The sequence below is a fragment of the Mchenga conophoros genome, linkage group LG19 (genome assembly GCF_057382185.1).
Source record: "Mchenga conophoros isolate Kocher_MC1m ecotype Shallow Benthic linkage group LG19, M_conophoros_male_GT1.1, whole genome shotgun sequence".
Taxonomy (NCBI): Eukaryota; Metazoa; Chordata; class Actinopteri; order Cichliformes; family Cichlidae; genus Mchenga; species Mchenga conophoros.
The window spans coordinates 18,875,286-18,890,830 of NC_140544.1; the positions used below are offsets into that span (position 1 = coordinate 18,875,286).

Here is a 15,545-nt window from a genome sequence, read left to right on the forward strand (position 1 = left end):
CTTTTTAAGCAAAACTTTCATGAGGTAATAAGACAAGATTCTCAATATATAAAGCAGTAATATTGAACATTACATTACTTTTTTTTAAAAATGATTGTTTCCATTACCTTTGGTTTGTTAGGATTAAATATGTACACCTACACAATCAATTAAATGTCAATAAATATATGTCAACATTGTTTTCAAAATGGTCGTATTGAAGAAAATTGTAGATGATACGTCCCCCAAATCACGTGGTCGTGTGACCTCATGATGCTTTTGTACTGAATACAGTGATGTTGCAACAGCTGCATCATTTCACTGGAGACAGCTCAATACTAACATGGTTGTCGCAGTTATTTACCTCTCGTTTTTTATTCACTCTGGTGGGTGTGTTGGCTGTGTATTTACTCACACTTTATTTACTGCCTAATAAGTGACAAATCTGAGTAAATTCACTTTTTTTCTCTGTGTTTTCTACCATGGCTTCTAGGTCTGACTGTTGTTGTTCTTCAGTCTGAAGATCAAACGTCTGACCCAGGGAGAACAGTGACGCTGGAGTGCAAAATGGGTTCAGGGTTCAGCATGAGCAGCTACACCATGCTCTGGTACAGACAGAACCACCACAGAGCTCCAATCGAGTTCCTTGTAAAAGAATATGATAAACCTGTGGGACGCTTAGAGTCATTTCTCGATGCATCCAAAAACCTCTTCTCTCTACAAATAACTGAGCTGCATATCAATGACAGCAGCACCTATTACTGTGCTGCCAGTCACAGTGATACACACAGACCAGACACTGATACACATAACCACCCTGTCTGTCACAGATGGCATAAAGCAGGAAGGGGCTGTGGCTTGTTTGGTTGTAAAAGTCAGAGCACCTTTGTCCTGGTGGAAACATAAGTTTAAAATAGAACAGACTTAAAGAAGTCCAGACGCTTTTCTTTGCAAGCTCCTTTGAAAATAGAACAGACTTCAGCTCTTCAAATGTATGTAGAAATATGTAGAAATTCTAGAACATTTACATGGATTTATTTTTGATATCAGATCAATGAAATGTAACGACAGAAATCTGTCAGCATTGTTTCACATTTTTCAAAGCCATCCAATGGAGCATAACAGAGTCTTCACCACGACAATTGTGGGATCAGGGCCTCATGTTTGACATCCCTGAACAAGAACTTCTGTGTGTTTGCAACAAAAGCGATTAGACCATGCAGTCGTTACTGGAGGTAATAGCTTTTTTGTAAATCCCAGCTTTGCATCACCATCTGCCCTCACTCTGTACGCAGATGCACAATTTATCCAATACAGGATACAAAAAAGGGAAGAGAATTAACATAAGTGCAGTCTATGTAGTTAGCAGATACAGTGGTTAGTGATAAAAACTGCCCCCTTGAGTCCTGCAAGCAGCACTGTCTCATTACTCTGAAGAAATTAAATTAAGCTGCAGTTGGCTTGGTGGCCACTGGGATATGGTTGCTGTAAAAATGAACCCCTTCAGATTGTCTGTATGAAAAACTGTGGGTTGATGACATCTTGTTTCAGAAGCTTTAACTGCAGCAGTTCAATAAGTTGCATCAGTGCTGTGCCTGCTCAGCCTGTTAGAAATACAAATGCAGAAAGATATATTTTATTTGAAATAATTTAATAACTGTAAAAATGAATTTCCTCCCATTTGTGCTTTTTATATTCACTGGTAAGAACATTTATACTTATATTAGATAACTGTAATATCTCTGGTAATTCCCCATCATATTTTTTCACTTAATTTGTTGATTTGTCTCTTTGTTTCCAGATTTCTCCCGGGGTGTTAAAATTGATCAGCCTCAGTTTATTTTCAGCTATGAAGGAACCGCAAATGTGACCCTGGATTGTAAACAAGATGACAGTGACTATTACTACATGTACTGGTACAGACAAAGCAGCAGTGGGAAACTGGAGTTAGTGACATATTCTCTTAGTAAAGATTCTTGGAACATTGAAGCTCCTTTTAAAAATTCACAGTACACCATGTCTCGGCCTTCCGTGCTTGAATCCACCCTGAAGATACACCTCGTTGGGGCTGGAGACACGGCTCTGTATTACTGTGCTTCTAGTATAGCACAGTGGTTCAGGAAGCCTGAGTAGCTAAACAACAACCTCAATGAAAAAAACACGACGAGTTGGGGAAGATGGATAAATAGGAATGATTATGTGTTTAACTCTGATGATCCCTTAAAATGAATTTAAAGGAAATACCAATATGACATGAACAGATACAATCATTTTTATAAAAAACAAATAAATAACCTTTATAAATACACATAAAGTACAAGAACTGCCATTTCACAGTTCAGTCATGTCCCTGCATCACCACAACGGTGATCTGTTCAGATAAGTGAGCAGGTGTTGGTACAGTAAAGATATTTTACTACATTCAGTATTATCCTCACAAACAGTTTGTTATCAACATCCACGTGCTTTAGTTTCTACTTCATTCATTTATTTATTTTGGTGTGTTCGGTTTGATTGGATCAAGTTCAGAAGATTATCACACACTGACCTCTACTGGGTTTATACGGGATAACAATTAATCCAAATAAAGTGCAATTTATACTAAATATTATAGCTACTGTACACATGCTCTCATAAAATGCTTATAGTTTGCACTATTAAGTCTGTTCTTAATGAAATTTTAGGTTTAAACATGAGAACAATTCTTGTGCTGCTAATTATTTACTCATCCTTAAATGTCAAACATGTAAATATACATCAGCTTTTACACACTGAACTGATGGGATGTTTGAATATATAATTAAGTTCTGGAATGTTCCAAAATACATCATAAAAGTTAGCAATAAATTAGAAATTTGAATAAGAATAATTGAAATGTAAGGTATTATAAGGTAAGTATAGCCCAGGCTAATTTGCAGTGGAGCAAATGTAACTAAATAAATATATTTAGACATAAATACCGTTTTAAGGACATAACTACGTTACTCAGTATGTGATTACTTTAGTTAGCTCAAACTTATGTTGTGTAAAATATATCAAATAAATATTTTTTACATCAGTATCTACATACAATTTTATATTATTATGAAATGGCTCATTGTGTTCTTGACTATAACTATTATCTTACAATTCACTTCAGAATAATAACCTTTGCTCTTTTATTTCTATGATTCTATATCCACACAATCCAATATTATGTTATAATTTGTCAAAATGTCCTTTCAGTTATACAAACTATATCATTTATGTGACAAATTTACTCTTATGAACTCGACTAGACAGCAGAAGTTCATCCAGAAACAATGAGATTTTAATTTACTGGTATTACTGGTATCAAATACTTAGTGCTTGGTTGTTTTGCATACCATGCTTTTATAGCATTCTATGCGGGGTCTTATCTGAAGGTTACAGTTACCAAAATGCGTGAGCATCCATTTATAGTATTTCTCATCTTGCTTGCCAATAACTGATTGGATAAAGCGCTGTGACCACCAGAGATGTCACCTCCTCTGAGCAACTACAAACACAAATAAAAAAGTCTCTTTGTGTTTTTTCTGCCCTCCCTTCCTGCTTCTTTTCTTAGCTGTCACAGAAATAGCAGCAGTCAGGTTGGAGCGCGTTCAGCCGTCAGTCAGCCCGACCTGCACAGCTGCGCTCACAGGCAGACAGAGATGGAGGCTGAGATAGGGAGAAGCGGGGTGGGGGAAGGAGAGAGGAGAGAACGAAAAAGACGCAAGGTTTTTGTGTGATGCTTTTTCACCGTGGGGACAGGGGGCCACGGTGATACAATCCCATAGAGCCGTCGTACAAAAACCTCCTCCCATTAAAATGCATTGTGAAGACTGCTACATGCAACTTAAAACGTCGTTAGAGCGGAAAAATCACTAATCTGAAGGTGTCTGGGATGGAGGAACACTTTGGTAGTGAAAACCTATTCCTAAGAAGAAATTTTAATGGGAAATAAGTTTTTAAAGACTTGCAATTCATATTTGCAGCCGTTGGATGTTTGTATTGTTATCTCAACAAACACAAAACAAATTTGGTCATTGTAAAGATCACCCTCCATGTTTAAAGTGTTTAAAGATCACCTGGATTATTAGAATATGTGTAAACTGGATGTTTCTGGAAAGTTTTGAGAGTTTTTGGCAGAGGAGGCCTACAGCGTGACTCTGGAGCTGAAGCTTACTTTGGAAAAGGAACAAAACTCACTGTTTTAGGTAAGTTGGATATCTCAAAGCTTTGATTCGTCCTATTACACAGAAATTGGTGTAAATGCTGGTTTGACAGTGAAGGAAAATTCTGTTCTCATAAAAATCTAAAATATTGAGCTAAAAACGGAGCACTGTGACCTACAATAATCCTGCTTACTTTGGCCAAGGAACCAAGCTGACAGTTTTAGGTAAATATTCCACTTTACTTCCATTTTTTGACAAATATGACATTGGCTACAGCCTCAGTGTTAACATAAATGTTCATTAATACTAACTAAAGGTTATTCTGGTGTAAAAAGAGTTTCATGCTGAGTATTTTGCACTGTGACCAACACACAACCTGCTTACTTTGGCCAAGGAACCAAGCTGACAGTTTTAGGTAAATATTCCACTTTACTGTGGTGTTTTGTGAACTGTAAATTTGTTTAGAGCCATAACATTGACAGGAGTATTAGTAAAGAATATTGTCAAAGATTATTCTGATACAAAAACAGTTTCATGCTGAGTATTTTGCACTGTGACCAACAACCAACCTGCTTACTTTGGCAAAGGAACCAAGCTGACAGTTTTAGGTAAATATTTCATTTTACTAGAATTTTTTGATAAATATGACTTTAACTATAACCATAGTATAAACAAGGTATCCATGAAGACTATCCTTAGAGAGGATTCGGATACAAAAACAGTTTCATGCTGAGTATTTTGCACTGTGACCTACACTGAACCTGCTTACTTTGGCAAAGGAACCAAGCTGACAGTTTTAGGTAAATATTCCACTTTACTGTGGTGTTTTGTGAACTGTAAATTTGTTTAGAGCCATAACATTGACAGGGGTATTAGTAAAGAATATTGTCAAAGATTATTCTGATACAAAAACAGTTTCATGCTGAGTATTTTGCACTGTGACCACCGGCCAACCTGCTTACTTTGGCAAAGGAACCAAGCTGACAGTTTTAGGTAAATATTTCATTTTATTTCTGTGTTCTGATAAATGTACCTTTCATCAGAAGCTTAGTACTGACAGGATTATTAGTAAAGACAATCCTCAGAGATAATTCTTGTGCAAAAACAGTTTCTTGCTGAGTGTTTTTGCATTGTGTCAGGGCAGCGAAGCTTACTTTGGAAAAGGAACAAAACTGACTGTATTAGGTAAATATTTCATTTTATTTCTGTGTTCTGATGAATGTACCTTTATTCAGAAGCTTAGTACTGACAGGATTATTAGTAAAGACAATCCTCAGAGATAATTTTGGTTTCTTGCTGAGTGTTTTTGCACTGTGACAGACCAGCGAAGCTTACTTTGGAAAAGGAACAAAACTGACTGTATTAGGTAAATATTTCACTTCACTGCTCTGTTCCAAAAATGTACCTTTCATCAGAGGCTTAGTATTGACAGGATTATAAGTAAACACAACCCTCAGGCATAAAAAGAGTTTCATGCTGAGTGTTTTTGCACTGTGACAATGCTAACGAAGCTTACTTTGGCCAAGGAACCAAACTGACAGTTTTAGGTAAATATTTCACTTTATTTCTGTGTTTTGATAAATGCAATTTTGATTAGAGCCTTAGTGTTGTCAGAAGTATTATCAAAGACGTTTGTCAAAGGTTATTCTGGAACAAAAAGGGTTTCATGCTGAGTATTTTGCACTGTGAACACTGGCAATCCTGCTTACTTTGGCCAAGGAACCAAACTGACAGTTTTAGGTAAATATTTCACTTTTTCTACTGTGTTGGATGAATATTGGTTTGTTTAGAGGATTAGTAAAAGTGCTGGCAGAAGTATGAGCAAAGATTATTCCCAAAGAGAAGTGTGGTAGAGAAAGAGTTTCATGCTGAGTATTTTGCACTGTGACAAACACCGAAGCTTACTTTGGAAAAGGAACCAAACTGACTGTATTAGGTAAGTAAAGCATGGAAATAACCAAATAAATGCATGAAGATGTTCAAGGGTGAAGCTGCAAAAATAAGTTTAAGGAGCTCAGATGTTTAGAGTGCTTTTTGACATTAAGCCTGAGCGCTGTGTCAATAGAGAAGCTTATTTCGGTCAGGGAACAAAACTGACTGTTCTTGGTAAGTAAAACTTTTCTCTCACATGAATTCAACACAGAAATAATTAAAACATGTTAAAGGGCAGCTGTTGCTTCAGATTTTTTTTTCTTAATAGTAGCTTAAATGCTTAAAGAAGCAAAGTGAAAGAAGCATCGTGATGTTTTGAGCACAGATTAAGTTCACTGTGCCACTGGTGGTTATGAAGCTTTCTTCGGTGGAGGAACAAAATTAACTGTTTTAGGTAAGAAAGAAAAATTATACGTAAAGTTTGTAATAAGATTTGGGCCAGAGGAATAACTAATATAAAAAACTTTCTTACATGAGCAGCTTGGTAACAAACTTACTGTACTTGGACTCGTTATAGTCTGAGCTCAGTTCTTTTTGTTCAGAAGCTTAAACACTGTGCCAATTATGAAGCTTATTTCGGCCAGGGAACAAAACTGACTGTTCTTGGTAAGTGAAAAATCTAAATGTCTTTTCATAAACATAGTTAAACTAGTTAAAGCTGACAAAAGTGTTTCAGTAAGGGGTTTGGCATTTAAACTGGTAAAAACAACAACAACAACAAAAACGCCACCAGTCAAGCACATTTAGAGTTTTTAATTTAAAAGAAAAAGTAAAAAGAAAAGGGAAAGGAAACTTTACTATTTTTTATGAAGAAACCAAAAAAATGAAGATGCAAAGTAGAAACAACATGTTGGGCTGTTTTGAGCACTAATTAACTTCACTGTGACTCTGGTGCTGGTTCAGTGGCTTACTTTGGTGGAGGAACAAAATTAACTGTTTTAGGTAAGAAATAAAAACTATAACATGAGTATATGTATGTCTGCAGTAAGGTCTTGGTGACATTAATCCAAATAAGATGTTAAAATTTCCCAACTGGAGTCATTATTAAACAAACTGTATTTGAGGTCTCTGTAGTCTCAGCTCAGGGCTTTTTGCTCTGAGGTTTAAATGCTGTGTCAGAACGAAGCTTATTTCGGGCAGGGAACAAAACTAACTGTTCTTGGTAAGTGACGAATCAAAATTTATTCTCATAAACCTGTCAAAGTAAAAGCAGTTAAAGCTGAAAAAAGTGTTACAGTAAGGTGTTTGGCATTTAAACCTGTAAAAATATATGTAGACTTTTACTTTGAAGAAAAGTAAAAGGAAACTTCATTAGTTTTTATGAAGAAGATTAAATGAAATGAAGATGCAAAGTAGAAACAGCATGTTGGGCTGTTTTGAGCACTAATTAACTTCACTGTGACTCTGGTACTGGTGCAGAGGCTTACTTTGGTGGAGGAACAAAATTAACCATTTTAGGTAAGAAATAAAAACTATACATGAGTATATGTATGTCTGCAGTAAGGTCTTGGATACATGAATCCAAACATGTTATTTTAGTTATCCCTGGAGTGGAGTCTTTTTTGAACAAGCTTAATATGTTTGAGTTCTCCGTAGTCTCAGCTCAGGGCTTTTTGCTCTGAGGTTTAAATGCTGTGTCAGTATGAAGCTTATTTCGGGCAGGGAACAAAACTAACTGTTCTTGGTAAGTGACGAATCAAAATTTATTCTCATAAATGTTTCAAATTAAAACCAATTAAAGAATAAGTGTTGCCTGAATGTTGCCCGTTATATTACACTTATAAAAAACTTAAAAGAGCAGTGCAGCATATGTGGGATTTTTAAATTAAAGAAAAGTAACATTTAGTTCATTAAAAGTAAGCAAAGTATTAAGGAGCAAAGCAGAAGCAGCATGTGTTGAGCTGTTTTGAGCAGTGATCAGGTGCACTGTGACTCTGGTGCTTCAGAGGCTCACTTTGGTGGAGGAACAAAATTAACTGTTTTAGGTAAGAAAACATTTTAAAGGTCACTAAATAAAGTTGAGGACTGATTTTGTTAAGCTGCCTCTAAAACTTTAAAATCACACCAAAAACTCAGGTAGCTAAAGTCAAATTCTTTACATGTAAAAAAGTGACAGTTGGAATCATTTCCATGTGGCACAGTTAAAGAGGGGCACTAGAAAGGGTTTTTGTCACAGTACAAAGTCTCTGTGATCCTACAACGAGGCTTACTTTGGAGCTGGAACTAAACTCACTGTTTTAGGTAAGAAAACTTCCAACAAAAATCAGCTGGGCTTTACTCTCATGGTGTTTATATGTTGGTTGAGTGACAACATTTAGTATATGTTTCATTTATTTATTTACCTTTATGTTATGGTAGTGAAAAATGTGGGCAATCGTTAAAGTTTAAAAGTAATTTATGTAGAAGTTTTCTTGTGCCAGGAGAAAAAAGTGTTATCTGTGTTCTCCAGTTAAAGTACTGTGCCTATGAAACATTTGGCTCTGCGCCCAGAATATTGTTCTCACACTCAGTTCTTATCAGCTCTGTGAAATACTGTGAGTTCCCAGTCAGAAGCTTATTTTGGAGCTGGAACTAAACTCACTGTTTTAGGTAAGACTATAAAAGTTATTTGGAAGATACAAACCTAGTACATGAAATACATAACAAAAGGTTTTTGTTTTGAAAGCAAAGAAGACAAGTCTGGTACAGTATTTGTGTAAAATCTTTTAAGTGATAATTATTTAGTAGTATGATATAATCAAAAAGGGATTTTACTTAGTTAATTTATACATTTTATCTGAATTTGTGTGTTGCCACAAATTAAATCTATCTTTAAAAGCACAAAAAATAAGGTCTGCAGCTGTCAGTGCTGAAAGCTTGAGCAGTTTTTTATGCAACAGTTTATCAGTGTGAACAACTATGAACCTGCTTACTTTGGCAGTGGCACCAAACTCACAGTACTGGGTAAGAAAATGTTATTTACAAAAAAGAAATCATGTTTTTATTATCATGTAGTCTAAATCTGAAAAGTTATTGCTGAGTAAATAAATGCATTATTGTCTTGTTCAGTGATTGCTGTATTGAGTAAAGGAGTCTAAAATTTATATAACAAGATATAAAAAAAAGATAAAGATGGCAATTGAGATGCAACAGTTGTTTGAGCACAAGAGTTTGTTATACTTAATCAAATATCGTGCTCATAAGTTATCATAAAGTTGTAAAATTTGGCATTTGCACAAAAAAATGTATAAGTGGCAACACTGTCTCATTTGGAAAATAATATTTTGTTAGTTGCACTAGATTAAATGAAATGAAAAGAAAGAAAAAAACCTTAAACTGTGGATGCAAATGCAATGTAAATGTTCATTGTGGTTGTTATAGTTGTGATAGTTGACTTTATATGTCCTGGCCTGATCGTGAACAAAATTTTAAAATGAATGATTGTAGTAGTCAGTTTTTAACACACCAGGCAGCAGTGTGCTCTGGCAATTATCCTGCTTATTTTGGAGAGGGCACCAAACTAACAGTTCTTGGTAAGATCACTGCAATAACAATAAATACCTGAACTCATCCTCTGCATTAATGAGTACTGAAAAGTTCTACTGTATTTTCAATGCATTAACATTTATGTCTGACTGTTGTAGAGAATTCCCAGGTACATAAATGTTGATTGATTTCTTTGTAGATCTAAAGGCAATTTTATGTCATATGTATATCATTTTGATTTTTCTTTGTCTTTGTTCTTGTAGAGCAAGATCCCATTAAACCAAAGGTAACAGTACTGGCACCCTCAGTCAATGAGTGCAAAAACAAGAAAGACAAGAAAAGGAAGAAGACCCTCGTCTGTGTGGCCACTGAGTTCTACCCTGACCATGTTAAAGTTTTCTGGCAAATCGATGGAAAGAACATCACTGATGGTGTGGCGACAGATGAAGCTGCAGAGCGCATTGAAACCCCCTCTGTATCCTATAGAATCACAAGCAGGTTGAGAGTTTCTGCTAAAGATTGGTTCACGAAGGGAAAAAACTTTTCCTGCATTGTCAGTTTCTACAATGGAACGGACACCACCAAATATTTAGGTGAAATATCTGGTATTGAAGGTAAGTTTAGGAGCACAAAATGATCCATAATTGATGACAAGGGAAATAAATGTATTCTTTTCTAATTAATTTTATTCCTCCATTAGATAAAGAAGATAGAGGCATGGGAAGAGGTAAATACATATTTTGTGGTTTTATTACAGTTCAAATCATCATCACAGGCACAAAACTGGAAGCAGTGTATGTAAGAAACTGTAAAAACTTGAATTTGCTGCTAAAGTCTAAACAAAATCTCAACTGAAAACTGCCTCCACATAGTACACTGAACATTTCCTCTTTTTCTTCATTTTCTCATTTTTTAACAGAGAAATATTTGATGATCACAAATAAAGCCAAACTCTCCTACGCCGTTTTTATCTTCAAGAGCTGCCTCTATGGAGCCTTTGTTGGATTTTTGGTGTGGAGGCTGCAGGTTTGTTGAACATGAACTCCAATTACATTGTCCTTAAAAAAATAAAAACAACAAAAATAAAAGCAAATACAACTGTTTGCTTGGCATTAACACAGATTGTCCTTTATGTGTGTTACAGAGTTCACCAGGAAAACGTAAAAAATAAGAGCTGAGCTGTGGAGTGACCAAAGATTTGGGACTTGGATCATTTATGTTTTTTGTAAATAAAAATTATAAAAGATGCTGATTTTATTGCCACAACTTTGTGTGCTGCAGCCCATTTGTATAGAGGAAAAGATGCATGCAGGTCTATGCAAAAGTTAAATCTTCATATAGTATTAAAGCTAATGCATGAAAGTAAGTTTGGCTAATTTTAGTTTTGTTTTATTGTGTTTATGAAACACTGGCTGTATTCTTGCTGAACAATTTCCACTTAATGCTTCATTTTCATATCAATAAACATTTATGAGAGGATCTTTTCAGTCATTTCTTTCCTTTTGACTTTGCCTTTCCCCCCTCTCTGCACCCACATCTCACCTCACACAGAACAAGATTTTTTCCAGAGATAAAATGCATTCTTTCCTGTTTTCAGAGAAGTCAGTTCCTTTTCTTCCTACATAATACTGAAGCATCTCAACTCAGAAAAGCTTCAGAAGTTGGTTCATTTTTGGTCATAAACATAGAAACTGAAAGGTGATGTACATTTTCTGAGAAACGTTGCTATTTTAAATACATAATGACCTTTTTAAAGTAGGCTGTTTTTCATTGTTTCTGTTTTCACTTTGCACATATAAGTCAGTTGTATTACATTTTACATTCTCTTTATGTAAAAAGCTGTCAGTAGGAAACTATAAGAATGTGAGTGTACACGTAACAACAGTCATCTGTGTACTAAAGAAGGTCAAAGCAAAAAAGTCAAACCAGGGCATGAAACCCTGCAGAGGAGTAAAGTGCAACAGCAGAGGAGAGGATGTGGTCACAGAGCAGCCTGCAGCTCGCTCTCTGTGCTGAGAAACGACGGAGGTGCAACCTTCCACTTTACCACAACCTCCGGCTCACAGTGTGCACCTGCAGCTTTGCATCAACTCCCCGCTCTGCACATCAATGAGCAAACAGATGGAAAAACTTCCATTTCTGTGTTAACCAAAGCAATAAAATTACAACACCTACAACAGCTCTTAACTCTGACGTGGAACAGATATTTCTATTTGAATCTTTTTAGTTGGAGCAGATAAGAAATGTAAAGTTAATTGTGCTGCTGTCAAATGGCAACTATTTTTTGAATGCATGCTTAAGCAATGAAAAAAAAAAACCCACTGAGGGTGTTTGAGTGAAGGCAGTTACACAATAGCTTTTGTCTAAACCGTTCACTACATCTTGTTTTTCTTGTCAGTGCCCCGGTAAGATGAAGAATGTGTTCTACTTTCCTCATTTGCTTCCTTTAAAAACATGTTTGCGGTTGCTCCTGTCAGATAAACAGAAAATAACATCTGTGAGGCAGCAACGGAAATATGGAGCTATAAACACGTGCAAGATAATTATAGCTCCTTTGGGAAACCTTGATCTTTATAGGTGGAAATTTTCCATATCTTTCATAATTTAAATGTAAATATTTATGATTTTAGAATAACAGAGCAAAGATAATGCATTCCAAAAACTATACAATAACTTAATAATCAACTGTATTTGAAGATTCAATTAAAAGAGAGAACTATGCAATCTAAAGTATAGTTATTTTGGTCATTTTTATAATGGCTGTAGAGAGCTCAAACGGAAACATCCTGTAACAAAAGTATTCAAACTGCAGAGTCTCACACTGACAATGTATTTTTGTTTTTGTGTGTTTTGTTTGTGTACAAATATTTTTCAGGTAACAAAGAAATGACAATAAGAAAGTTTCCTAGAACACTATGAATATGCATTATTATTGTTTTTTCTATCACATTTACCAAGAGAGGTAACTCATAGGATAATGTTTGTTACATAAAACTAAAGGTGAAATAAAAATAATAAAAAACAGACGCTAACTCACTTCAGCAAAAACACAAACAAGATGCTGCATCCTCATGTTCAGTTCCAAGCAGGGACTCTGCAAAACTCTTGAGGCACCCTTCTTTATATTTTCCTAAGAAAATGGGAAATAGGTGCAGACATTTATTGAAACATGCAAACATAGAGCAGAGCCAGGCTTAGGGAGGGAAAGCCTAGCAAAGTGCTCTGGGGACAATATGGAACTAGGACCCCTTTAAGATATGACGGGCTTGATTTTTCTTTCACCTTATATGTGAAGAAAAGAATTTCAAATTAAATTCAGGATTTAACACTGAGCCAATGAAGAGAAGCTAATATGGGAGTAAAATTATCTTTCTCATCCCTCATTGCAGCAAGAGCACTAAAATTACGAAGCAAAAATTATTCTAAAAAGTGTGGCAGCGTGTTTGGGATTGTTGGGTTGTTAATGCTGAAAAATGAATCTGTTTCCAATAGTATGTGCTCCAAATGGTATTGAAAAGCAGACTAAAATCTGACAGTAGTTTTCTATGTTCTTCGTTCTTTCAATTTTGACAAGATCTCCAGCACACAGTTTCAATAAGAAATCATATAGAGAGATAAGATAGATTTTCCACACTGGGGAAATTCTATGCTTTTGAACAGTCTGATTGTATCTTTATACATTTATTACTATCTAAAATTGTTTCATTCATCCCTTGAGTTAGGTATCTTTTTGTGCATGAATGACTCAGGTGTTTAGTGGTGTTAAAAACAAAAATATGTTGACGGAGGCTCAATCATCCAGGTAAGGAAATCCCAAAAAGGTTAATTCTGTTCATCTGGATGTAGCATTTTCAGTTGTTTTCATCCAAGCGACTGAAGAAATGTTTCTCCAACTGAGAACGCTACGTCCAGATGAAGAGTATCAGTCTTTTTGAGAAAACCAAAATAATTCCTCTGAACCAGGACAAAGACAGGTACAAGGACTAGACTGAAAATAAGTAATGAGAGAAAGCAGCCAAAGTTGAGCCAATGTTCAACAAACTAGAAAAGAACTGGGAACTATTGTTCAAGACAACAAAAATGCAAACGGAGGGGTGGTCTTAGACTTCTGCACATCACTGTAAACGAAATCTTAGTTATGCTGCATGACCCCTTGTGGTACAAACTCATGTTTTGTATTCAGAGATGCAAAAATAGTGACGAAGACATCATCGATTCAATTCAGTTAATCTATCATACATTAGAAGCGGCACATTTATTTTGTGTGGGTACTGAAGTTGTATTACAGTATTTATTACAGTATTATTGCAACAGTTACATCTGTTACACTTCATCCAAAAAAAACCCCCACAAAAAACTATTAGAAATTATATCAGGCAAAGGGTATGCTGATTCTTCATTATATGTATACTTCTTAAAAGAAACAAAGAGGCACAACAGATGTGTAGATTCTATGAAAAATGAACAGAATTTCCACAATATTATTTCTTCTTCCTCTCCAGCTAACTCTTCAGATCCATTTATTGGCACCGTTTGACGGCATCCTGACAGTTATACTCACCTTGTCTGAGCTTCTGCTCAGTGAAGTCTGTACATGTGTACAGTCTGCAGGATTCAGCTCAACAGATCTCAGGGTGACCTCTGCTGGATAAACCTGTGCGACAGCAGTCAAAGCATAAAGTCTCTGACAGTGATTTCAAGGAGAGTAAAGTAAGAGTAGAGTTCTGCTCATGTAAACTGTTGTCATGACTTAATTTAAATGTCCAAACTGGCCTTTGAAGCAGTTTGTTGTTGAATTCAGAGCATGTATGAAAATCAACTATTGCAAGTTTTACAATCATGAAATACTCACAAACTCCTGCAGACATCTTCAAAAAAAATTCTAAGATACTTCCCAAACTAACTGTACTTGAAGGAGCTGCAGAAGACACCTTTTAAGGAAATAACAAAAGGGCTACTTATACTCTTGCTTGCAATTTCTCCAGTATGCCTATTACCTACTAATAAAATTAGCTGTTCTTCTATAAGCCATAGTGTCTGTTCACACCTACTTTCACAGAAGTGTCAGCGTTTTCTCATCTTATGTTTTAAACAGTCTTCATTTTTCTTGTTTAATGTATATTGGACTAGATGCAAGATAATAAAAAATTATTAGGGAAGCTGGGGAATCTGATGGTTCAAGCTTTTACAATGGCATTTGAGCCATATGTGAAATATATAGAAGCCTGTTAATGTGCATTCATTGTATTTATTTATTCAATTAGAACAATTTATATGTATAAAAACTTCACAGACTTCAATATTTCCATTTGTTTCCACATAGTTAGTCTACTGTTACTACATTATTACTAAATTATGATCGTAAGTGTTATTCTTTACATCTTTAAGCACTAATGTGTGTCTGTGATTTTGAAAAGAAAAAATAGATAACCAATCGTATTGCATGATGAGATCAAATATACTGGGATGTACTGAAGGGGGATCCACAATACCACCACACCAACATAGTTACTGACAATTCACAGTGCAGGGACACACTCACCAGCAGGTCTTTATTTAATCTGTGTGAAGCTGTGACAACATGGAATTCTGCACTGTTATACACACGCAGGTTGTGTTGATGGGAATGATGACAGACAGACCCCCATACTGTCGAAATAGAGACACAGCAGAGAGCTGAACAAAAACTTCTGCAAGTTGCAAATTAAACAGATTACTGTTAAAGAGATTAGAGTATTTTTGCTTTTAAATTACATTCTTTTTGGTTTGTGTACTGTATTCTTTGATATATTCCTAACATAGTCTGAATATTAAAATGAAACATAACAACTACAATTAACTTGTTGCATCTCTCAGAGATGAGTGACAACCACCTGCACCAACCACATTCAAAGACTTACTGATTACACTGTTTTAATTTATATTGATAAAAAATATATTAATTATTGGCAAAATTATGTTAATCAAAAATCAGTTTCAGTTCATACTATACTC

At 35.4% G+C, this 15,545-nt stretch overlaps 2 protein-coding genes across 3 annotated transcripts in view; one reads left to right on the forward strand and one right to left on the reverse strand.

Moving 5' to 3' along the window:
• Positions 1 to 11,030, forward strand: part of LOC146552058 (M1-specific T cell receptor beta chain-like) — a 35,550-nt gene extending 24,520 nt beyond the window's left edge. Inside the window, exons 3-7 of the mRNA XM_085258052.1 lie at positions 5,294 to 5,339; positions 9,815 to 10,165; positions 10,252 to 10,278; positions 10,471 to 10,577; positions 10,696 to 11,030. Coding sequence (XP_085114178.1) covers positions 5,294 to 5,339; positions 9,815 to 10,165; positions 10,252 to 10,278; positions 10,471 to 10,577; positions 10,696 to 10,722 — 558 coding nt within the window. The 3' untranslated portion in view covers positions 10,723 to 11,030. The remainder of the gene's footprint in view (positions 1 to 5,293; positions 5,340 to 9,814; positions 10,166 to 10,251; positions 10,279 to 10,470; positions 10,578 to 10,695) is intronic.
• LOC146552059 (uncharacterized) overlaps positions 10,487 to 15,545 on the reverse strand; it is an 87,966-nt gene continuing 82,907 nt past the window's right edge. The window contains exons 2-5 of one of the 2 annotated variants that reach the window (XM_085258049.1): positions 15,094 to 15,200; positions 14,113 to 14,205; positions 12,589 to 12,681; positions 10,487 to 10,609 (exon numbers count right to left, since the gene is read on the reverse strand). The gene's annotated coding sequence lies outside the window, so the exon portion shown is untranslated. Of the gene's footprint in view, positions 10,610 to 11,316; positions 11,651 to 12,588; positions 12,682 to 14,112; positions 14,206 to 15,093; positions 15,201 to 15,545 lie in introns of those variants that run through there. The other variant, XM_085258050.1, reaches the window with a different exon arrangement.